Source organism: Muntiacus reevesi, chromosome 11, assembly GCF_963930625.1.
Source record: "Muntiacus reevesi chromosome 11, mMunRee1.1, whole genome shotgun sequence".
Taxonomy (NCBI): domain Eukaryota; kingdom Metazoa; phylum Chordata; class Mammalia; order Artiodactyla; family Cervidae; genus Muntiacus; species Muntiacus reevesi.
Genome location: NC_089259.1, coordinates 2,017,834 through 2,042,145, shown reverse-complemented (window position 1 = coordinate 2,042,145; position 24,312 = coordinate 2,017,834). Strand labels below are relative to the sequence as shown.

The 24,312-nt window shown below is 39.8% G+C and overlaps 1 protein-coding gene across 5 annotated transcripts in view; it reads right to left on the bottom strand.

Annotated features, from left to right (window-relative positions):
- Positions 1–24,312, bottom strand: part of DIAPH3 (diaphanous related formin 3) — a 530,180-nt gene that overhangs the window by 405,042 nt on the left and 100,826 nt on the right. For all 5 annotated transcript variants that reach the window (XM_065901830.1, XM_065901832.1, XM_065901833.1 and 2 more), the window contains one exon: positions 7,049–7,179. In XM_065901830.1, the coding sequence (XP_065757902.1) occupies positions 7,049–7,179 (131 nt within the window). The remainder of the gene's footprint in view (positions 1–7,048; positions 7,180–24,312) is intronic.

Below are 24,312 nucleotides of genomic sequence, written 5' to 3'. Positions count from 1 at the left end.
AGTAAAAATAAAGAAGAAAAAATCCACCTTGACACATAGAACAAACTAGTGAACATCAAAAACAAGACTTAATAAAACCAGAGAAAAAAGGCAGATTACTTAGAACAGAACAAGTTTTAGAGAAAGTACCTGCTTCTCCAAAAAGCAATGTAACGCAGAAGAAAAATGCTATCAATAGCTTCACTTTACTAAGAAAAGATCAAACAATTTCATGCCCTTAGGAAAACTATTGTTCAAAAAAAGTAAAGGCAAACAAATTCACTTTCAAACAAAAGAAAGCTTTACCACTGAAGTACTCTCACTAGGGAAACATAATGATATATTTAAAACAAAAATAAAATTAGAAAAAAATGAATGATGAACCAAAAACAAATGGTGAGTATGTGTATACAAACACATATAAACACTTATCTGTAGCATATATTAGTAGACATGTGTGCATGCCAAGTCTCTTACTCTCTGTGACCCCTTGGACTGTGGCCCACCAGGCTCCTCTGCCTGTAGGATTCTCCAGGCAAGAACACTGGAGTGGGTTGCCATGCCTTCATCCAGGGGATGTTCCAGAAGCAGGGCTCAAACCTGTGTCTCCTGCATTGGCGGGCAGGTTCTTTACCAGCAGTGCCACCCGGGAAGTATCTCAGTAGTAAAGACAGCCAATTTACAATATGAAAAAAGAGAAAATTAAAATATCACACAGAACTAGCATACACATCAAGAGAAGATGATTGGTGTTAATGTATTTTAGGCTCAGAAGAAAAGATATTGCTTTCTTCTGTTCCTTATAAGTACATGCAAGCAAAGTTTCCTCTCTAAGTATGTGGATGCTAAATTTCTCTTCTATTTAAGATCAAAGAGAATGTCTTCCAAGTTAGTAAATGATGAAAAATAAAACGAGAAATTTTAAATCTATCAAAAGAATCTGAGAAAGAAGGAGGAAAATAATACAGAAAGGAATAGGAGAAGAATGAACAGAAGGAGGAAGAAGAGGACCATGGAAAAAGCAGCATAAGATGAAATTCTGAAGTGAAATGTCACATAAATTCCAATATATTTCTAAATTGATATGAATTATGAAGTAAACACAAGGATTATCAGATAACATTTTTTTTAAAAAAGCATTCGTATACTATTTAAAGGAACAGAAAATAGGATCAGAAAAGGAAAGATATACCCATTTGAATGCAGAGTTCCAAAGAATACCAAGGAGAGATAAGAAAGCCTTCCTTAGGATTCAGTGCAAAGAAATAGAGGAAAACAAATTGAATGGGGAAAACTAGAGAACTCTTCAAGATAATTAGAGATACCAAGGGAACATTTCATGCAAAGATGGGCTCAATAAAGGACAGAAATGGTATGGACCTAACAGAAACAGACAATATTAAGAACAGGTGGCAAGAATACACAGAAGAACTATACAAGAAAGATCTTTACGACCCATATAATCATGATGATGGTGTGATCACTCAACTAGAGCCAGACATCCTGGAATGCTAAGTCAAGTGGGCCTTAGGAAGCATCACTATGAACAAAGCTAGTGGATGTGATAAAATTCCAGTTGAGCTATTTCAAATACTAAAAGATGATGCTGTGAAAGTGCTGCAGTCAATATGCCAGCAAATTAGGAAAATTCAGCAGTGGCCATAGGACTGGGAAAGGTCAGTTGTCACTGCAACCTCAAAGAAAGGCAATGCCAAAGAATGCTCAAACTACCACACAACTGAACTCATCTCACACACTAGTAAAATAATGCTCAAAATTCTCTAAGCTAGGCTTCAACAATGCATGAACTGTGAACTTCCAGATGTTCAAGTTGGATTTAGAAAAGGCAGAGGAACCAAAGCTAAATTGCCAACATTCGAAAAAGCAAGAGAGTTCCAGAAAAACATCGACTTCTGCTTTACTGACTATGCCAAAGCCTTTGACAGTATGGATCACAAGAAACTGTGGAAAATTCTTCAAGAGATGGGAATATCAGACTACCTGATCTGCCTCCTCAGAAATTTGCATGCAGGTCAAGAACCAACAGTTTGAACTGGACATGGAACAATAGACTGGTTCCAAATCAGGAAAGGAGTATGTCAAGGCTGTATATCGTCACCCTGCTTATTTAACTTATATGCAGAGTACATCATGAGAAACACTGGGCTGGATGAAGCACAAGCTGGAATCAAGATTGCCAGGAGAAAAATATCAATAACCTCAGATATGCAGGTGACACCACCCTTATGGCAAAAAGTGAAGAAGAACTAAAGAACCTCTTGATGAAAGTGAAAGAGGAGAGTGAAAAAGTTGGCTTAAAACTCAATATTCAGAAAACTAGTATCATGGCATCTGGTCCCATCACTTCATGGCAAATAAATGGGGAAACACTGGAAATAATGACAGACTTTATTTTGCGGGGCTCCAAAATCAATGCAGATGCTGACTGCAGCCATGAAATAAAAGATGCTTGCTCCTTGGCAGAAAACTTATGACCATAGTGGAGTCGCTCAGTCGTGTCTGACTCTTTGCAACCCAATGGACTGTAGACTACCAGGCTCCTCCATCCATGGGATTTTCCAAGCAATAGTACTGGAGTGGGTTGCCATTTCCTTCTCCAGGGGATTTTCCTGACCCAGGGATCGAACCCAGGTCTCCTGCATTGTAGACAGACACTTTACCATCTGAGCCACCAGGGAAGTCCTTTACCAAACTAGACAGCTTATTAAAAAGCAGAGACATTACTTTGCCAACAAAGGTCTGTCTAGTCAAAGCTATGTTGTTTCCAGTAGTCATGTATGGATGTGAGAGTTGGACTATGAAGAAAGCTGAGCACCAAAGAATTGATGCTTTTAATCTGTGGTGTTGGGAAGACTCTTGAGAGTCCCTTGGACTGCAAGGAGTTCCAACCAGCCCATCCTAAAGATCAGTCCCGGGTGTTCACTGGAAGGACTCAACTCCAATACTTTGGCCACCTGATGTGAAGAACTGACTCATTGGAAAAGGCACTGATGCTGGGAAAGATTGAAGGCAGAGGAGAAGGGGACAACAGAGGATGAGACATTTGGATGACATCACTGACTCAATGGACATGGGTTTGGGTAGACTCCGGGAGTTGGTGATGGACAGGGAGGTCCAGCGTACTGTGGTTCATGCGATTGCAAAGAGTCAGACATGACAGAGCAATTGAACTGAACTGATATTATTTAAAATATAAGAAAAAGTTATGAAAAATGCTTGTTATGAAATGTGAGTAGCTGTACACAACATCTATAAATACATGAAAACTGAGAGGAAAATGAAAGTCTTCAAAGAGAACACGGAAGATGACGCCATTTAAGTAATGCTCAAAAGATATAAAAACCAAGAAGAATATCAGGAATATATATATGGTTATCTATAATGCAAAGAAAGAAATAATAAATCCAAAATTCAAGGGATCTAAATTGAGCAGGGGGGCATGGAAGATTCAAAGTCATAGGCAACATTCTGTAGGTTAGCCTCATCAGTAAAGTGGATATTTGTGCCACTATAGCCTTTCTAATGTTAAACATTTTATACAAATAATTTTTATAATAAGTCAAGCTATTAGCAACTTCAAATTTGGTTCTTGACTTCTTTTTTCCAGATCAGGCTGACAACAAGGAACACAGTGATCTCATCGCTCACCATAAGCTCTTCCATCTCTGTCCTCACACATGCAGCGCATGGCACAAAACATTCAACAATTCCCAAAGCAAGTTCTCCTACCAGTTATGTGTTTTCAAGCCCAGAAATGCAGAAAACCTACATTCCAAACACACTGATTAAATGGAATAATGACACACACAGACTGCTTACCTGCTTTTAAGTAAATACATGCTTACTCGGTCTGACTCTTTGCGACCCCATGGACTGCAGCCTGCCAGGCTCCTCTGTCCTTGGAGATTCTCCAAGCCAGAATACTGGAGTGGGTAGCCTTTCCCTCCTCCAGGGGATCTTCCCAACCCAGGTCTCCCGCATTGCTGGCAGATTCTTTACCAGCTGAGCAACCAACTTACATTTTATGAAAAAATTTCCTAAAGTGATTTTCTCAAAGTTACAATTATTAACTTAATCAAATCTAGTTCCAAAATCTCATTACAAAATCTTCTAACATAATGGTATCTTGTATCTTGTAAAATAGTAACAGTAAACTTCAAAATGTACACGTTAACTGTGAATAACACAAAAATCAAAGAAGACTGCTGTTCCTGAGACAAAAATCTTTTCCTTAACAGCCACGTCAAACTGGGCAAATGAAGATGCATTCTATAATTTGCTACATGCAAAGATGAGTATGGACTAAAACGCATATCAATCATAATGACACTAGTGTGTACATTTTACCTTTTTACACCCATATATTTGAAAGTGCAAAGATAGTTGCTGACATAATTATTGACTCACCTTTTAGTGGACATCCACTAAAAAGTTATACTTGAAGAAGCTGGTCTATTCTTTTATGTTCCAAAAATAAAGGAACTAATCTTTAAGCTCAAAATTGTCCTTAAGAATATTGAATAATCAATAAAACTTCAAACAGAAGAACTATATGATCTTCAAATCAACTCTTCATAAAACAAAGCAAATAATTTGGTATTTAAAGCAGTAGTTTACACATAATTCCCTATCCAGATAATCAAAGGATAACATGTTTCATAATTGCTAGGCAGAGTTTCAGAGGTTGATGAATGGCTCTAATATATTACCTATCAGGGACGAGGCTCCAGGGCAGGGTGGGGTTGCTCCTAATTTTTCCGTGATTTTTGATTTAAATAAATCTTGATCCCAAACCATCATTAATCAGTTCACTTGCTTCCTTTTCAATTGTATTCACGGACATAAAAAATTTAACTCTGATTTTCTCAGTAATTCTACAGATCTAATAATAATCTCAAAAGCTTACAAAAAATTGGAATTCCTTCTCTCTTGAAATTTAATCACATAATGTATTAAAAAGAAAATATGAAAAATTGACTTTATCAGCTAACTGCATTGTAACTAACTGCAAAGTCCAAAGATTTGATCAGAGAAATAGATTCAAGTTTTACATGTTCAGCTAAGTTTTTCCTCTAACTGGAGCACTGGGCACAGAAATGTTCTTGAGTATCTCAGTTTTCTTTCTAATAAAGCACCATGATTTCAGAAAAAATTTCTCTAATAATATGGTTTTCTATTCTTTCCAATCAAAAATACTATTTCATAGGAAACAAATACTTGTGACTTCCTGATAATATATTCTAGAAATGGCCACTCTCAAGGAAATAATTCCACAAATTTTTATTTTTGAAACAAGATTCAAATGAAACATACAGCATCCTCTCCCAGTGCCTTTAGGTAGAATCACAGGAAATGCTAAATCTATTGCAATATGCTTGAATTCACACAAACAGTCCTCTCACAGCTTTTTTCACTAACATGTTTAAATATTCAAAATAAGAAGATGAAGCAATGGGAGAGTTTTTACTTCTAATTATACTGAAATTCCATGATTATCTCCAGTGTCACGTGTCCGCCAATATAAACTGAAAATGAGTATAGTGCCTCAGTTGACCCCAACACACCCTCTTCCTACATTTAAACTCTACAGGAACAGGGCCTGGACCTCCTCTGCTGTTTATTCAAGCCACATATCTAAGATGGTGCTTAGAAAACAGTAGGTGCTCAGCCCCAGTTTTTAAATGATAACATTTAACAGTACAGATAAAAACGGAAACTAGAACTCTTCATGTATGACCACACCTGTCAAATAAATATTAGGACATATGAAGTCCCTGGTCTCATGCTCACCATAAATTTACACCCTAGCTGCTGCTGCTGCTAAGTCGCTTCAGTCATGTCCAACCCTGTGCGACCCCATAGACGGCAGCCCACCAGGCTCCTCTGTCCATAGGATTCTCCAGGCAAGAATACTGGAGTGGATTGCCATTTCCTTCTCCTTACACCCTAGAGAATAGACTAAAATGGTAAAATATGGAAAAATAAAGATAAAGTTGAAATAATAGAGATTCTTTGCTCACTCTTCATACACCTTAGTTAAACCTCACTCTCATGTCTCTCAGCAGGTAGGGTCTTTTTATTTTAAAAATTATACTGTCAAGGATTTTTATCTTACTGTAGCCAAAATTAAGAAATATCCAGAATATCAGAATATCAAAAAAATTCTTTTACAGATCATTAACCTCCAACCATAGTTAGTCATTCTGGCCCCTTGTCTATATTTTATATACACATACACGTATACGTATACATGCATATAAAGATAAAACTAGAATGTATTTATATATATATTTACATAGAAATAATCATTCATTTATTATACAAATAAGAAATCAAAGCTAATCTACCTTAGACTCTTACAGCCTGGAAACTCTGTGACGCTCATTTTATAACCACCCCTATTTAAAAGCTTTAAAGACTACGCTGGGCTAAAAGTCTAAAGCTGGTTTACCCAGGCACCTGCTGTGGTGTGGCCAGATACAGAGCACCCAGAGAAATCTGCATTTCTGAAAAAGTAACAAATAATTTCTTACTGTAAGTATGCCTAAAGTCCAGACTTTTCTAGGTATCCTATATTTTTATTTGCTAAACCTGACAACACTAACCTATGGGCTCCTATAAAAGATACCCCTTTCAATAAAAGAAAAAAATAAATTATTGCCATTTCTTGCTATGTCAAACAGGAATAAGCCAGTATATATACAATGCCAAAATTCAGAGTGAAACTCAGCCACATTAAATCAACAGTTTCAGATCATGATTAATTCTCTTTTGAAAAAAACAGCTTAAGTTTTTAAAAATTCTGAGGAAAAAAAAGCATGATTTTTTAAAAAGTCCACAAGCTATATATTACTCAGTAATAAGTACAAAAAGTATATTGAGACTATATTTCCACATGCATATAAATATTATGTATTCAACTGTTACCTTGAGAAGTTGTTGAGGTAGACCAGCTATTTATTCACAGGCACCATGAAGTATAAAAGTGACAGATCATAGCATCTGTTTAATTCAGTACCATGCCCTCATGCTCAGACAGACGAATTACCTCACAGGATTACTTGTCAGAGACACGCGGAGGGATTCCAGGTGTGTGAAGAGTCTCTCATCCGCAGACCCCATCTTCAGTTCATAGATGAATTCCTGAGGTGAGATCTGTTGATTACTCTTAAGACTTCCCTGAAAAATAAGTTAAAAAAACTGACTTCATGCTGTGTAAAGATTATTAAAATAGTTACAACTGCATTAATCCCACCTTTCACATTAACAGCAATACAAAGTTACTCATAGTATTATTGAGAGAATGATTTCCTTACTTCTGCCCATAAATCTATAAATTCATAATCCATGGTATCCATGAAACATAGCAATACATCATCAACAGGTTTTCAAATTATAAAATAATTGCCTTGTCAAATCCAGACTGATCACGGAAAACAAAGGAAATATCCAAAAATATACCAATGTGTTTTAGGAACATGCAAAATTAAACCAAACCTCAATATAAGAATAACTCCATTAAAATAAATATTCTAAGCAATACAGAAAAAGCTATAAATTATTAAGCATCTAGTTCGAGGCATTACAGTCACAGAGATTATCAAAACCTAAGTCTGGAAGGAGAAACCCAAGTGAAAAAACAGTACTTTTCAATGCAGTCTAATTCTTCCAGCACTAACTGGGTCTAACTCTGTGCAACCCCATGGACTGTAGGCTACCAGTCTCCTCTGTCCATGGATTTCTCCAGGCAAGAACACTGGAGTGGGTAGCCATTCCCTTCTCCAGGGGCATCTTCCTGACCCATGAATCAAACCTGGATCTCCTGCACTGCAGGCAGATTCTTTACCATCTGAGCCACAAGGGAAGCTCCTAATTCCTCTAACATGACACCAAAGGCTCAAAGGAAGTAGAGCCAACTTGGCAGAGGGATAAGGGAAGAAGCCAAGGGAAGGTAAAGAAGAATTAAGGAGGCAGACTGAGTCAAGAATACCTTTCACACAAAAACATAACACATAAGCACACCCCCCAAAATATACAAACGCACATACAATTGCAAATGAGAGGCCAGGTCCTAGAGCAGGGAGCACCACTCCACAAACAGCCTGTCACACCAGCAGCAGCACGGAGCACAGGGGAGATGGGCTGGCGCTCACTCATTACTCCACACATGTCAGGTCCAGTCAGCACCAGCCAAGGTCCTACGTGCTGAAAAAGGACCCGCAAACAAGAAACAAAAACCGCTGCCTGCACAGAACTTCACTCTCCACAGACCGACAACAACTGAAAAGTGATCAAAACACATCCAACTGTAGATAGTGCTAAGTGCTGTAGAGAAAAACAAGCAATAGGAGGAATAAGCAGCATAGCAAGCAGGGTGAACTTCAAACAGGGTGGTCAAAGAAAGTCTCCTAGAGAAGACTCTGAAGGACTCAAACTTAAATGTTAGAATCAAAGTCTGAAGAATGTGAGAGCTTGAACCTTGTAGAAGTCTGAAAAAAGAGCTGTGATAGAGAGGACTGTAGGCTTTACAGGCCACCAAAGAGCCTGGACTTCCTTCCACTCGGCAATCAGAGGCATCAGAAGCAGAAAGACCGTTGAACAGGTATGTGTATGGTCCACATGGACCACATGAGAACGTCCATCTACCAGATGGACGTCTAAGATGAGGATGTTCAGCTAACAGTAAACTTCAGAATTCTATTTAAATTACAGATTATAAACCCAAGGGGAAGGAAAGGCTCTGTACCTGTCCAAAAGTAGATTAGTTGGGATGGTAGGAAATTAGATGTATTTTTCCCATTTCTTTTTCATTGTTTTGCTACACTGTTGCACAAGGAAACATTCCCAATAAAGCAAAGCAAGTTAGCCCTGGGAAACGTGATTTTCATAATCAGCAAGTCCTAATTTACTAAAGAAAATTTCAGGGCATAATCTCAAAGAACAAAATGATAAAATAAAAATGACATGAAAAATGAAATGGTGAGAAAACTGAAAATATCAGATTTTCTAGTTAGTGACTATGCTATCTCTCATTAAAAAGAGAATACATTCAACTTGTACCAGTATATCATTTATCCATCTCTTTGCTTAAATTACGAATCTGCTTCTTGTTCAACGCAGATTTGGAAAACAGAAAAACAAAGAAAAAATGTCTAAAAATAACTATTAGTTTGATATCTCTATGTCTTAAGTATTTTCCCCCTACATTATATATATAATATATAAACTTTCAAACTTAAACATACATTACTTATAAAAATATATATTTTATCATTGAGTAACATTTAAAGAACATATTACAGTATTAATACTTAATTCCCAAAGAAAATTATTTTCTTTCTGCCCGCAGACTATTATTAACAGACTGTGCTGTGCCGTGCTTACTTGCTCAGTTGCGTCCGACTCTTTGTGACCCCATGGACTGTAACACACCAGGCTCCTCTGTCCATGGGATTCTCCAAGGAAGAATACTAGAGTGGGCTGCCATGCCTTCTTCCAGGATTAACATACTACTACTTACCTAATTTACACCATAATGAGCATTTCGTTTGCTTACAATTTTTTTGTATTGTAATTTTTTTCAAGTTTCTGATGTAGGCTGCCAGGCCAATAATTCTATCCAAATATATATCAATGGAGATTAAACTAGATAATCTTTTGTAGTCCTTTCTGAAGTTATTATTGAAAAGAATTACAACTTTGGTAGAATCAAAATAAACCAAGACTGAATAGATGAACTGTTTTCTTCAACAATATTTGGGTAAATCCCAGTATTTAAAGTAAATACTTCTACGATATAAGAATAACAAGCAATAAGTGCATTTGGATTAAAAATGATATAAAGGTATTTTAAAAATAAATAAAAAGCCACCTGCCCACCTCTTTAGCCCTATCTCACTTAAAAGACAGCCACTTTTAAGTCCCTGAACAGTTTCTTCTGAGAGCTACTCAATATATGTAAATTATGCGCTTATTCTGATATATTTAAACTTGTAACCTTTCAATATTGCCTTGGACTTCTGTTATAAAATATATAAAACATAAACACTTATAAAAACATTAGAAATTCTACTCTCTCTCCCTCTGGCTACAGCTATAAGTAAATTAAATTGAACCAAATGATGACAATCCATGAAATGAGAGCTAGCTGGATTCACATTCCATGGGATCCTCACCGCAAAGTTCCTAGAGAGATGAGTGCAGGCATCCAAAAACCTTAACAATGCTTTAATTTGCTTTAGTGACACAGAATAGGGCCGTCAATGAACAGAATGCCTCCATTCATAAAGTCTTCCAGCTGCTATAATTTCCATGTTAGCCAAATCAACATATTGGCTGCCCCTAAAATTGGGAATATGAGAAGCAATGTTGGCTCCCATCATTCCTATTCAGGAATACAGCAAGGTCAACAATAACAACAGCAGACACACAGATTAGAAAGGAAGAAGTAGATCTCTCTATAAGCAAACAAGATTATCTACAGGAATTTACCAAGGTCACAGAATAAAACTCAACATAGAAAAATAATTCTTATTTCTAACTACTACCAGCAATTGGAAAACAAGACTTTTAAATAAATGATTTCTAATAGCATCAAAAAATACAAAATCATTAAGAAAAATTTTAACAAAAGAAGGGAAATAACTACACATTAAAAACTGTAACACTGTGGAGACAAGATGACCTAAATAAATAAAAATGTTATACCATGTTCATCGATCAATCTCAAGAAATCCATTAAGAAAAACAGCTTTTGAAAAATAATCTACAAAGTCAATATAATAACCATCAACATGCCAGCAAACTTTTTTGAAGAAATTGAGAAGCAGTTTCTAAAATTAATATGGAAATGCAGGGAATCTACAGCAGAATAATTTTGAAAAAAATAAAGTTGGGGACTTACTTCATCTGATTTCAATATTTACTGAAACGCTATAGTAATCAAAGTAGAATTAATGGAACATTAATGGAACAGAACAAAGTATAGACATATAATTGAATTCTGTGTAATGAATGATTCTCAACAAAGATCTCAATGTAATTCAATCAGGTATTAACAATCTTTTCAATAATTGGTGCTGGAATAACCGAACATCCATATGAAAGAATGTGAACCTAAAAAAGCTAAAATTATAAAATGTCTAGAAGAAAACATAGTGAAAACCTTTACTATCCTGGGGAAAGCAAAGATTCCTTAGGATACAAAAGGCACTAACTATAAAACTGGATTTCATCAAAATGTAAATGTTCCACTTCTCAAAAGACTCTTTTATTAAGACAGTGTCCTTAAAATGAAAAGTAAGCCACAGACTGAGAAGACACTGCAATACATGTCAAGAACTATGCGGAGTCTCATATTCTACTCTACATACAAGCTAAATTAGCCTGCTGCTGCTTCCTGAGTACTGAGGGAAAACTTAAGGCTCCTGAGTTAGATACAAAAGGACTCTATCACACATGTGGGTTCCCCAACCCAAATGAAGGCCCAAACGGATGATGGTGAATGTCTACACATGCAATGGATCATGTTCAATATTACAAGAGAAGAACCCTGAGCTGAGGGTAATCACCACTTTTATAGTGAATAGTAACAAGACCATTAATCATCCACAGAGATATAAGCTCATCTCTAAGGTTGTGAAAGTGAAAGTTGCTCAGGCCGACTCTTTGAGACCCCGTGGATTATACAGTCCGTGGAATTCTCCAGGCCAGAATACTGAAGTGGGTAAACTTTCCCTTCTCCAGGGGATCTTCCCAACCCAGAGATCAAATCCAGGTTTCCCACATTGCAGGCGGATTCTTTACCAGATGAGCCACAAGGGAAGCCCTCTCTAAGGTGATCTCTAAGGTTGATTCACTGTGAACACAATCCTAAAAAATGATCTGGATAAACAACCCTCAGGCCTTGCATGCTGGCATAACCAGAAAGAATATACAGGAATATCTAGGGTCCACGGGAGACTTCATCTCCTAATATAAATATATCTCATAAAAGATTTCTATTCAGACCATTTAACAAACTCCTACAACTCAATCATAATAAGAAAAACAGTCCAATTAAAAACATGAATAAAAGAGTTAACAAGAGAAGACATATGAATGGACAATAAGCACAAGAAATGATATTCAGGATCATTTGTAATTAGGGAATTGCAAAACAAAACCAGAAACAAAATAATACTACACACACACACACACACCCAGAATGGTGAGGGTGTGAAGCACCTGGAACGCTCCCACACAACTAGTAGGGACGTGAAATGGCCGCAGCACTTTACAGAACAGATAGAGATTTCTTTTAAAGCTAAATACATACCAGCTCAGCAAGTAGACAGCGAGGCGTTAAGCAGGAGGGTAAAAAATTCCCTATGACATTCAGAATAGCTTTATTCATAAAAGCCAAAGACTGGGAACAATGCAAATATTCATCAGCAAGGTGCTGTACAGCCATACAGTGGAGTGTGTGCACGCGTGCTCAGTCGTGTCGGACTCTGCCACCCGTGGACTGCAGCCCACCAGGCTCCTCTGTGCATGGGATTCCCCAGGCAAGAATACTGGAGTGGGTTGCCATGCCCTTCTCCAGAGGATCTTCTTGACCGCAGGACTGAACCCGCATCTCCTGCACTGAGGCAGATTTTCTACCCACAGAGCCACCTGGGAAGCCCAAACAATGGAATACTATGAAACAGCAAAAAAAAAAAAAAAAGTTCACTACATAGTGCAACAAGATAGATGAATCCAAAAACTATGCTGAGTTAAAGAAGTCAAACAAGCAAACAACAAATAGAATATAGTGTATGGTTCCCTTATTGGAAAGACCAGGAGCAACCTGTCGGTGTTTGCTCTGGGGCACTGTGACTGAAGACATGAAAGCAGGGCTGTTCACTACTATCAGCGCGCACGGGCGGTTACAGATAGCGTCTTAAACGGAGCAGTACACAGGCTCTTCCAACAGACGCTGGGCAAAAGAGAATTCTCTATGTGAACCACACCCGGTCTGTCCAGTCTGAACCCTCCGCGGAGGGCCTGCGCGCTGTCGTGACACTCCCTGCCTCAGCGCGCTCACCTCGACACACTGCGCGCCTGCACGGGCTCCCCCGGCATCAGGCAGACCTCGCCGAGACCGCCCTCCGGGACGCCGCCCTCCCGGGACGGGGCTTCTACAAGCCAGCAAACTGAGTCCCTGCCCCTACCTATGGATTCCTTTCTCACTCACCACTCTACTAAACTAACTTTAGGGGCTTCCAACTGCCCCTGGCAGCGAGGCGCCGGTCACCAGCCCGCAGGAGAGGACGCCGAGCTCCCCGGGCGGGTGCGTCCCCCGCCAGCCAGCCAAGCCCGGCAGGGCCCGCCCCGCCCCGCTGACACTCCAGTCGGCACTCACTGCACGCAGCAGACGCCCTGGTGCCCGGGGTTTTGGTGGCTGTCACTCCTGCCTTTCTCTGCACAAGCCTTGCTGGACCAGAAGAGGCCCCAGGCACAAAAAGAACCAGCGGCCCTGGAGCGGGAAGAGTGGAGACTGAATTCCTTATGATTTGCCAATTCCGTGACCTTAGGTGCGATATCTATTTTCTTAGACTATCCCCTCCTTTCTTTCAAAAAACACTGGAGAGAGTTCTAGACAGAGGGTTGCAAAGACGAAGAGTCAAGTGGAGTGTGTTGTGGGCGAGACAAAACTGCCTGGGAACTGTGATTTCCGTTTTTCAAGGGTGAGTCCAGAGACTGTAGCCCTCTGCAAAGGTCACTCAGAAGCCCTGGAGAGCCCCAGGGCAGAGTCAGGTTGTACTGACTCCGCCAAACTGCAACTCCACTCTGGCCGAGCTTTGAGCTCGGTGACCCAGAACGGCATCTATCTGCGGTAGATGCCCTCATGAGATTTCAGAGGAGAACATGCCTGAGCTTAGAAATCTATCTCAGAATGCCACTGTATCATATCAGAATAAAGATTTTAGCCAGGCCTGTTTTACCAAGAAGGAAACGGAAGCCCACCGCAGTATTCCTGCCTGGAGAATCCCACGGACAGAGGAGCCTGGTGGGCTGCAGTGCATGGGGCTGCAGGAGCCGGACACAGCTGCGCGAGCAGGACGCACACAAGGCCGTCCGCCCTCATTCTGTGGAGTGGCTGCTCTCCTGTGTGCAGATCCCGTCCCTGCCCTCTGCTGTCCCTGCAGGATGCAGCTTCTCAGGCTTCCAGAGCATCTGCCTTCAGGCGTGGGTTTGGCCAACGGGAGTCAGGGGCAGGAGCCTGGAAGGTAGGAGGGAGGGAAAAGCCAGGCGCTTTCTCTTTCCCGGTCCTGTGTGAGCTCTGGCGCCCCTGCGGCCCCAGCTCCTGCACGGACAGGCTGCCGTGGTGCCAGCTCCCACAGGACAGTGCTCCCCCAGGCTCCATTCATGTCACCTCCTCCACCCGTCCCTCCAGATTAGGAGTGCGGGCAGCTCCTTGTTTCTGCTAACCTCTCTGCTGTCTCACTGTCCTCTCTTGGTTTCCCAGTCTGTTCATTGTCCCTGTCACGGTGTCACCAATGCCCAGCATTAAATTCTGTGTTTTACATACTTGGAGTGGTTCTTCTTTGCCTGGCTGGACCCCGAGTGATACACCCAGTATTATACATAATACACTGGTATTATATCAGGTATTTTGTTGATATAATTTCTTACACCTCATAAGTCTTAGGTGGTAGACTGTACTGTTTTCATTTTAAAGAGCAGGAAGTTGAGCCTTAAGTCCAAGGTAATATAGCATGGATCCTATTTCATCAAATCTAGCATGAGCACTTTCCCCTATATTTTAATCTTTGAAGCAGAGGTGCTTTTTTTTCTAACGGACATCAATGTGAAGTTTTAGGACTATCAAGAAAGTGTAAGATGGCCCTTCTGATACTCAGATAGTGATGATACCAGCAGAACATAAACCATTGCTTTTTTTTAAAAAAAAAAAAACAGGAGAAGAAACAGACCCCAAATGGAGTCTTTGCCCCCAGGACACAAACCAAGACCTGATTGGAGTTTCGATCTTTCCAGGGATGCGACCTATAGACAGGCAAATCTGAAATTTCCTGTTAAGCACTAGTGAGGCAATCTGCATAGAAGACCCTCTTCCTTCCCCATTACCCGGAAAAGAAGAGATGACTGGGACTGAAAAAGTTCTTTCTTTTGCTGAAAACTTCCTTACACACCACCCCTTCCTTCTGTAAAAACCTTCCATTTTGTACAATTCCTCGGAGTGCTTTTCTATTTATTAGCTGGGATGCTGAATCAATAAATAAAGCCAAATAAATCATTTTAAAAAATAACCTTAACTACTATTTATTACTTAAACAATATATTGAGTACCTACTATGTATCAGACATTGTTTGTATCATGTGGAAACAATGGTGAAATAAAAGTCAACAATGACTCCTAGGTATTAGGCATGAGCAAAAATGTAGTGCTAACTACCTAAATTGGGAAGACAGAAGAAAAAGAATGAGTAATAGGGGAAGCAGCTATTTAAGAGTCATAGGTCTGAGCAAATGATATTTTTTTCTGTCTGAGAAAATAAAACCTAGGAACTCCCTTGGTCATCCAGTGGTTGAGAGTCCACCTTGAAACTCAGGGGACACAGATTCAATCCCTGGTCAGTAAACTAAGACTCCACATGCCACAGAGCAGCAAAGCTTATGTCCTGGGACTAGAGAGTCCTACTGGTGCAGCAAAAATCCAAAGTGCCAGAGCTGAGATTCAATGCAGCCAAATAAATAAATTAACTTAAAAAAAAGAAGAAGAAGACAGAAAATCTGAGGAGAGAGCAAAATGAAGAAAGCAAAGGAGCTCGGGCATTCTGGGAGAAGGGTCTTTCAAGCAAAGAGAAGAGGAAATATAAAGCACTAAGGCAGGAGGGAACTTGGCATATCTGAAGGACAGCAAGGAAACTCATCTGAATCCCAGTCAGGGTGGCAAAGAGTTATAGATGACAGGGACAGATAAAACAGGCAGGGGATTGACAAACCACAGCCCACGGCCAAATGTTTTCATATGATTTCAGCTAAGAATGGTTTTCGCATTTCCAAAAGCTTGCAATTCAGAAGAGTAGACAGAAGAGGAGGGGCAGCAGCAAAGCAACGGAGACCACACAGAACACACAAGCCTGAGCTGTTTCGGAGCTGGCCCTTTAAGAAAGTTTCCTGGTCCCAGGCAGTCTCACAAACCAAGGTAGAGACTTCAGGTTTTATTCTGAATAGACGGAAAAACGTTTGAGAGTACCAAGAACAGAAATCATGACACGCAATAAACATTTTTAGAAGATTATGCTAGCTACTGTGTGGCAACAGACATAGGCAAAACATGAAACAAGGAAACGAATTAGAATTTGTCTTCTGCATCGTCTGATCAAGAGTTGAAAGCAGCCTAGTACACAGTGCCAGTGATGGAAGCCATAGATTTGCTCAGTATGAAGGAAGATCAGATTAGAATTACACACAGTCTGAATGGGAGGGGTGAGATGTCAAAGAATGAAAACGCAAAGATGATGAGAAAGCTATAAGTGTCAACAACTAAGTGAATGTTCTCACCACCTACTGATTACTGTGACCTTGATAAGAGCAGCTTCAGTGGTGGACTAGAGATAAGCCAGATCAGAAGTTCAAGCAAGAAAGCAAGAAGAATGGGCAACTTTTCTAAGAAGATTCTGTAAACGACAGCAAAGAACCAGGAAAAATAGATAGAAAGGAACCCCTGTGGAATGATATCGTGGATGAGGGGAAAACCACATCCTGTTTGCATATTGATGGGAATAACCCAAGCAGACAGGAAGACCCTGGTGGATGCAAAGGATAGGTACAGATGCAGGAAGACAAACAAGTAAATAATAACAACCAGAACTCCTTAAGGTTTTTCCTGATGTGACCTACTTCATAAGAGGAAGGATTGACTTTACACAGTAGCAAGGAAACTGCACTCTAAAAGAGCAAAAGTAGAATCAAAGGGAACAGATTCAGGTAGATTGTCAGATCTGGTGATTAGGAAGTAAGGTAGGGCAGTTCTATTCTGATTACATCGACAGCCTCAGTGACAGAAGCAGCAATACAATCAGCTAAAAGCCAGGGTGCAAAGCTGCAGGTATGAGAGAAGATAAGAGACCATTTTCAGAAAGCAAAAAAGGACACTGACAAGGGTCACGTGGTAGAATACTTGCTAAACGCTCACTCTGTCATCTGTGGTCATTCAGAAAACACTAGTCAGTGTGGCTGTATGCTTCCTCCCAGATGCATGCTTCAGACGGGTATATATTTCCTTTTCTCCTTTGCCTTCTGCTTCTCTTTTATTCTCAGCTATTTGTAAGGCCTCCTCAGACAACCATTTTGCCTTTTTGCATTTCTTTTTCGTCAGGATGGTCTTGATCACTGCCTCCTGTACAATGTCACAAACCTCTATCCTTAGTTCTTCAGGCACTCTGTCTATCACATCTAATCCCTTGAATCTATCTGTCACTTCCACTGTATAATCCTAAGAGATTTGGTTTAGGTCATATCAGAATGGTCAAGTGGTTTGTACTTTCATCGATTTAGTCTGAATTTGGCAATAAGGAATTCATGATCTGAGCCACAGTAGGCTCTGGGTCTTGTTTTTGATGACATTATAGAACTTCTCAATCTTTGGCTGCAAAGAACATAATCAATCTGATTTCGGTGTTGACCATCTGGTGATATCCATGTGCAGAGTCTTCTCTTGTGTTACTGGAAGAGGGTGTTTGCTATGACCAGTGCATTCTCTTCGCAAAACTCTATTAGCCTTTGCCCTGCTTCATTCTGTACTCCAAGGCCAAACTTGCCTGTTATTCCAGGTATCTCTTGACTTCCAACTTTTGCATTCCATTCCCCTATAATGAAAAGGACATCTTTTTGGGGTATTAGTTCTAGAAGGTATTGTAGGTCTTCATAGAACCATTCAACTTCAGCTTCTTCAGCATTACTGAAGCATAGTAATACTGGGCATAGACTTGGATTACTGTGATATTGAATGGCTTGCTTTGGAAATGAACAGAAATCATTCTGTCGTTTTTGAGATTGCATCCATGTACTGCATTTCGAACTCTCTTGTTGACTTGATGGCTACTCGATTTCTTCTAAGCAATTATTGCCCACAGTAGTAGATATAATGGTCATCTGAGTTAAATTCACCCATTCTAGTCCATGTTAGTTCACTGATTCCTAAAATGTCGATGTTCACTCTTGCCATCTCCTGTTTGACCACTTCCAATTTTCCTTGATTCATGGACCTAACATTCCAGGTTCCTATGCAATATTGCTCTTTGGAGCATCACACTTTTCTTCCATCACTGCTCACATCCACAGCTGGGTGTTCTTTTTGCTTTGGCTCCATCTCTTCATTCTTTCTGGAGTTATTTCTCCACTCCTCTCCAGTAGCATAATGAGCACCTACCGACCTGGGAAGTTCATCTTTCAGTGTCCTATCTTTTTGCCTTTTCATACTGTTCATGCAGTTCTCAAGGCAAGAGTACTGACGTGGCTTGCCATTCCCTTCTCCACCGTACCACATTTTGTCAGAACTCTCCACCATGACCCATCCGTCTTGGGTGGTCCTACATGGCATGGCTCATAGTTTCATTGAGTTAGACAAGGCTGTGGTCCATGTGATCACATATGAATGCACAGTTTCAAAGAACAGCAAGGAGAGATAAGAAAGCCTTCCTCAGCAATCAATGCAAAGAAAAACAGAGGAAAACAATAGAATGGGAAAGTCTAGAGATCTCTTCCAGAAAATTAGAGATACCGAGGGAATATTTCATGCAAAGATGGGCACAATAAAGGACAGAAATGGTATGGACCTAACAGAAGCAGATGATATTAAGAAAGGGTGACAACAATACATAGAAGAACTACTAAAAAAAAAAGATCTTTACGACCCAGATAATCACGATGGTGTGATCACTCACCTAGAGCCAGACATCCTGGAATACGAAGTCAAGTGGGCCTTAGGAAGCATCACTATGAACAAAGCTGGTGGAGGTGATGGAATTCCAGTTGAGCTATTTCAAATCCTGAAAGATGATGCTGTGAAAGTGCCGCAGTCAACATGCCAGCAAGTTTGGAAAACTCAGCAGTGGCCACAGGACTGGAAAAGGTCAGTTTTCATTCCAATCCCAAAGAAAGGCAATGCCAAAGAATGCTCAAACTTCCACACAACTGCACTCATCTCACACTAGTAAAGTAATGCTCAAATTTCTCCAAGCCAGGCTTCAACAGTATGTGAACTATAAACTTCCCGATGTTCAAGCTGGATTTAGAAAAGGCAGAGGAACCAGAGATCAAATTGCTAACATCTGCTGGATCACTGAAAAAGCAAGAGAGTTCCAGAAAAACATCTATTTCTGCTTTATGGACTATGCCAAAGCCTTTGACTGTGTGGACCACAACAAACTGTGGAAAATTCTTAAAGAGATGGGAATACCAGACCATCTGACCTGCCTCTTGAGTAATCTGTATGCAGGTCAGGAAGCAAAAGTTAGAGCTGGACATGGAACAACAGACCGGTTCCAAATCCGGAAAGGAGTACATCAAGGCTGTATATTGTCATCCTGCTTATTTAACTTATATGCAGAGTACATCATGAGAAACGCTGGGCTGGAGGAAGCACAAGCTGGAATCAAGATTGCCGGGAGAAATATCAATAACCTCAGATATGCAGATGACACCACCCTTATGGCAAAGAGTGGAGAAGAACTAAAGAGCCTCTTGATGAAAGTGAGAGAGGAGAGTGAAAAAATGGCCTAAAACTCAACCTTCAGAAAACTAAGATCATGGCATCTGGTCCCATCACTTCATTGCAAACAGATGGGGAAACAGTGGAAATGGTGACAATTTATTTTGGGGGGCTCCAAAATCACTGCAGTTGGTGACTGCAGCAATGAAATAAAAAGATGCTTACTCTTTAGAAGGAAAGTTATGACAAACCTAGACAGCATATTAAAAAGCAGAGACATTACTTTGCCAACAAAAGTCCGTCTAGTCAAAAGCTATGGTTTTTCGGGTGGTCATATATGGATGTGAGTGTGGGACTATAAAGAGAAGCTAAGCACCAAAGAATTGATGCTTCTGAACTGTGGTGTTGGACAAGACCCTTGAGAGTCCCTTGGACTGCAAGGAGACCCAACCAGTCTATCCTAAAGGAAATCAGTCCAGAATATTCATTAGACGGACTGGTGCTGAAGCTGAAACTCCAATACTTTGGTCACATGATGCGAAGAACTGACTCATTTGAAAAGACCCTGATGCTGGGAAAGACTGAAGGCGGGAGGAGAAGGGGACAACAGAGGATAAGATGGTTGGATGGCATCACCGACTCAATGGACATGAGCTTGAGTGAACTCCGGGAGTTGGCAATGGACAGGGAGGCCTGGCGTGCTGCTGTCTGTGACGTCACAAAGAATCAGACACGACTGAACTGAACTGAACTGAGATGTATGCTAGGCTGACATGAAAACACAGAGCAAGCAGGTAATTCCATTAACCAAGGGCAGAAGGTATGTGAACAGAGAGACAAATGCACTGAATATTTATGATAGAGAACAAAGGACTGTGCATCTAACGTCAAAAAGATGAGAACACGATGAAAGTGAGAAGGAGATGGACGTGAAAAAAACATAGAGTCAGTAGCTTATTGTTGTTATTGTTTAGTTGTTAAGTCGTGTCCTAAGGATTTCCCAGACAAGAATATTGAAGCGGGTTGCCATTTCTTTTGCCAGTGAATCTTCCTGACCCAGGGAAGAACCCAGATCTGCGTTGGCAGGCAGGCTCTCCTCCCCTGAGCAACCAAGGAAGCCCAGTTCTTAAAGGGTAACAGAATTCTTCAAGTCGGAATATTAAGTATGAGTATAGATAATTTTCAGGAAAGAAAGTTTGCAACCATATTTAGAGGTGGTATTTTATTATCCAAGGTAATGGGAGGTTGAGACTGGGTGGAAAAACAAAGATTTCTGAAAGTCATAAAGTCAAGGAAATGACAGCATGGGATGTTAAACTGACCATCTACATGAACAATCAACTCAGGAAGGGTGATGACAGTGGTGCGGCAGGAAGAAAAGCAATGAGCTCAGTGGGCAAAACTTCTAGGAACATCAGAACCTCTGTGTGGTGCCATCTCCTCCGCTAGAACTCAGCTACTAGGGCAGCATCTGCCTCATGGGAACGGATTCAATACTGCATCACCAGTGCCTTGAAAAGCGCCTAGTGTTCAGTGAATGAATGAGGTTGTTAAATGGAAGCCGTATAGAGACTAAGGGTAACAAGAATGGACAGGCGAGTAAGTCACACACAAAAAACACCCTTACGAATGAATGCTTAGTTTAATAGGAATATTTCAATTTAAATAGGAAATAGAATATTGGTTCAAGATGGCAAAGTAGAAGAACCTGCATTCACCTCCTCCTTTGACAGCACCAAAATCACAACCAGCTGTTCAACAACCATCGACAAGAGGACTCTGGAACCCATCAAAAAAAGAAAGCCCACATCCAAAGACAAAGGAAAAGCTGCAATTAGACAGAACGAGGGGTGCAATCACAATAAAATGATATCCCATACTTGCCAAGTGGGCAACCCACAAACTGGAGAACAGCAGTATCAATGAAGTAGTCCCACTGTTGTAAAGGTTCTGAGCCCCACGTCAGACATCCCAGTCTGGCCATCCGGGAAAGAGACTAGGAGGCCCCAGGGAATCTGAGGAACAGAGACTCCATTCTTGGAGGGCACAAACAAAATCGTGTGCGTACCAGGACCCAGGGGAATGCAGCAGTGAGCCCATAGGAGACGGAACCAGAACCACATGCTAGTGTTGGAGGTCTCCTGCGGAGGCCTGGGTTGACAGCAGCTTCACCCCGGGGACGGGGCACTGGCAACAGCAATCCTGGGAGATGCCCCTTGGCATGAGCCTACAATAGAGCCTGGGAAGCCTTATGTCAAACAACTATCGGGAAGGGAATGCAGCCACACCCATCAGCAGACAACTGGCATAAGGCATGGCCCTGCCCACCAGAGCAAGACTCAATTTTTCCACTGCTAGTCCCTCCCATCCACTTAGCCTCATTCACTAGAGGGCAGACAAAAGAAGCAAGAACTACAGTCCTTCTTCAACCAGAAGGAAAACCCACATCATTAGAAAGTTAATCAAAATGAAAATGCAGAGGATTATATCCCAGATAAAGGGATAAAATAAAACCCCAAGAAAACAACTAAAAAAAGTGGAGATAGGGCAACTTCTAGAAAAAGAATTCAGAATAACGATAGTGAAGATGATACAAGGTCTCAGAAAAAGAATGAAAAAGATGCAAGAAATGCTTACTAAAGACCTAGAACTAAAAAACAAACAGAAATGAACCATACACTAGAAGGAATCAAAACTAGAATAACTGAGGCAAGATAAATGACCTGGAAGACAGAATGGTGGAAATCACTGCTGCAAAACCAAATAAAGAAAAAAAGAAATGAAAAAAAAGAAGACAACAGCCTAGGAGACCTCTGGGACAACATTAAATGCACCAATGTTTGATTATGGGGGTACCAAAAGGAGAAGAGGGAAAGGACCCAAGAAAATATCTGAAGAGCTAGTAGCTTTAAACTTCTCAAATATGGAAAAAATAAAACAAGTCAACCAAATCCAGGAAGCACAGAGAGTTCCAGGCAGGATAAACCCAAGACAGAATACACCAAGACACACAGTACAAACTGACCAAAACTAATCAAAGATAAAATATTTAAAGCAAAAAGAGAAAAATGAAAAATAACGTACAAGAGAACTTTCATAAAGTTATCAATTAACTTCTAAACAGAAACTCTCAAAGTCAGAAGGGAATGGCATGATATATTTCAAGTAATGAAAGGAAACAACCTAAAACCAGCAAGATTCTCATTCAAATTTGACAGAGAAATCAAAAGCTTTCCAGACAAGCAAAAGTAAAGAGAATTCAGCACCATCAAACCAACTTTACAACAAATGCTAAAGGAACTTCTTTAGGGAGGAAATGCAAGAGAAGGAAAAGACCCACAAAAAATAAATCCAAAACGAGAAAATGGTAATAGGATCATACATATCAATAATTACCTTCAATGTAAATGGATTAAATGAACCAACCAAAGGACACAGACTGGCTGGATGGATGAAAACATGTGCATGTATGCACTTTCACTTACCACATCACTGTACTTAATCCTTCAAATAGTATGTAACTATTTTATATTAGGCTAATCATGTTTCCATTATGGCTTGCAATTAAAATTATCCTTTATTTTTTGTCTGGCTATTGATTGTGAAAACTGATAAACATCTTTACAATGTGATTATGTAACTATTATTCCTTCTATTATCATTGTACCATGATTGATCAACAGAAAATAAAACTCTCTATCACTAAAACTACCTTTTAATAGAAAAATCTATAATAACTTTTTAAAATTCAGATGCACATTAGAATTATCTTGGAAATTTTTGAAAACTATAAATGCCCAGGTATTGTTTTTTTCTCCAAAGCTCTACATAGGATTCTAGTGAACCTGTGTGCTCAACTATCCAACACTTTGCAACCCCATGGAAATGTGGCCTGACAGTCTCTGTCCATGGAATTTCTGAGGCAGGAACACTGGAATGGGTTGCTATTTCTTACTCCAGGGGATCTTTCAAACCTAGGGATCTAACCCATGTCTCTGTGTCTCCTGCTTGACAGGCAGATTCTTTACCACTGAGCCACCTGGGAAGCCTATATGTATATATACATGTATGTATGTATATATACACACATTAATAGCATGTATAATAAAATACAGACATTCTAGAAAACTTACAAATTTTATGAAATTTTAGGAAAATTTTATGACAATTTGGTCCCAGTTATTTGATTAAGTATAAATAGAAAGCTAGATTCTAATTTAAATTCAATCGATTTACTCTGGTAACTAGTATTACTGCTAAAAGTCTAGAAAGCTTATTATTTTTAGTTATTTTTTTTTTTTATTTTTTTAGTTATTTGATTGAGGCTTGAAATTTCTAATCCAATTCTGAGAATATTAAGAAATATTATGTAGCCAAACAAAATAAAAAGTAGGAAATTAACATGTGATACAATATTATTAACTAAAGCACAGATTTTGTTCAAATTTCACAAAATTTATGCTAGTCCCCATTATTTTTGTTTTCATACCTTATTCAAGATTCCACATTGTATTTAATTGCATTGAGTAGCTTCAGCTGCATGCAACAAATTCTGATAAATTCTCTTTTCATTTTTATTCTGTTACAAATATTTCCTAATTTTCCTTGTT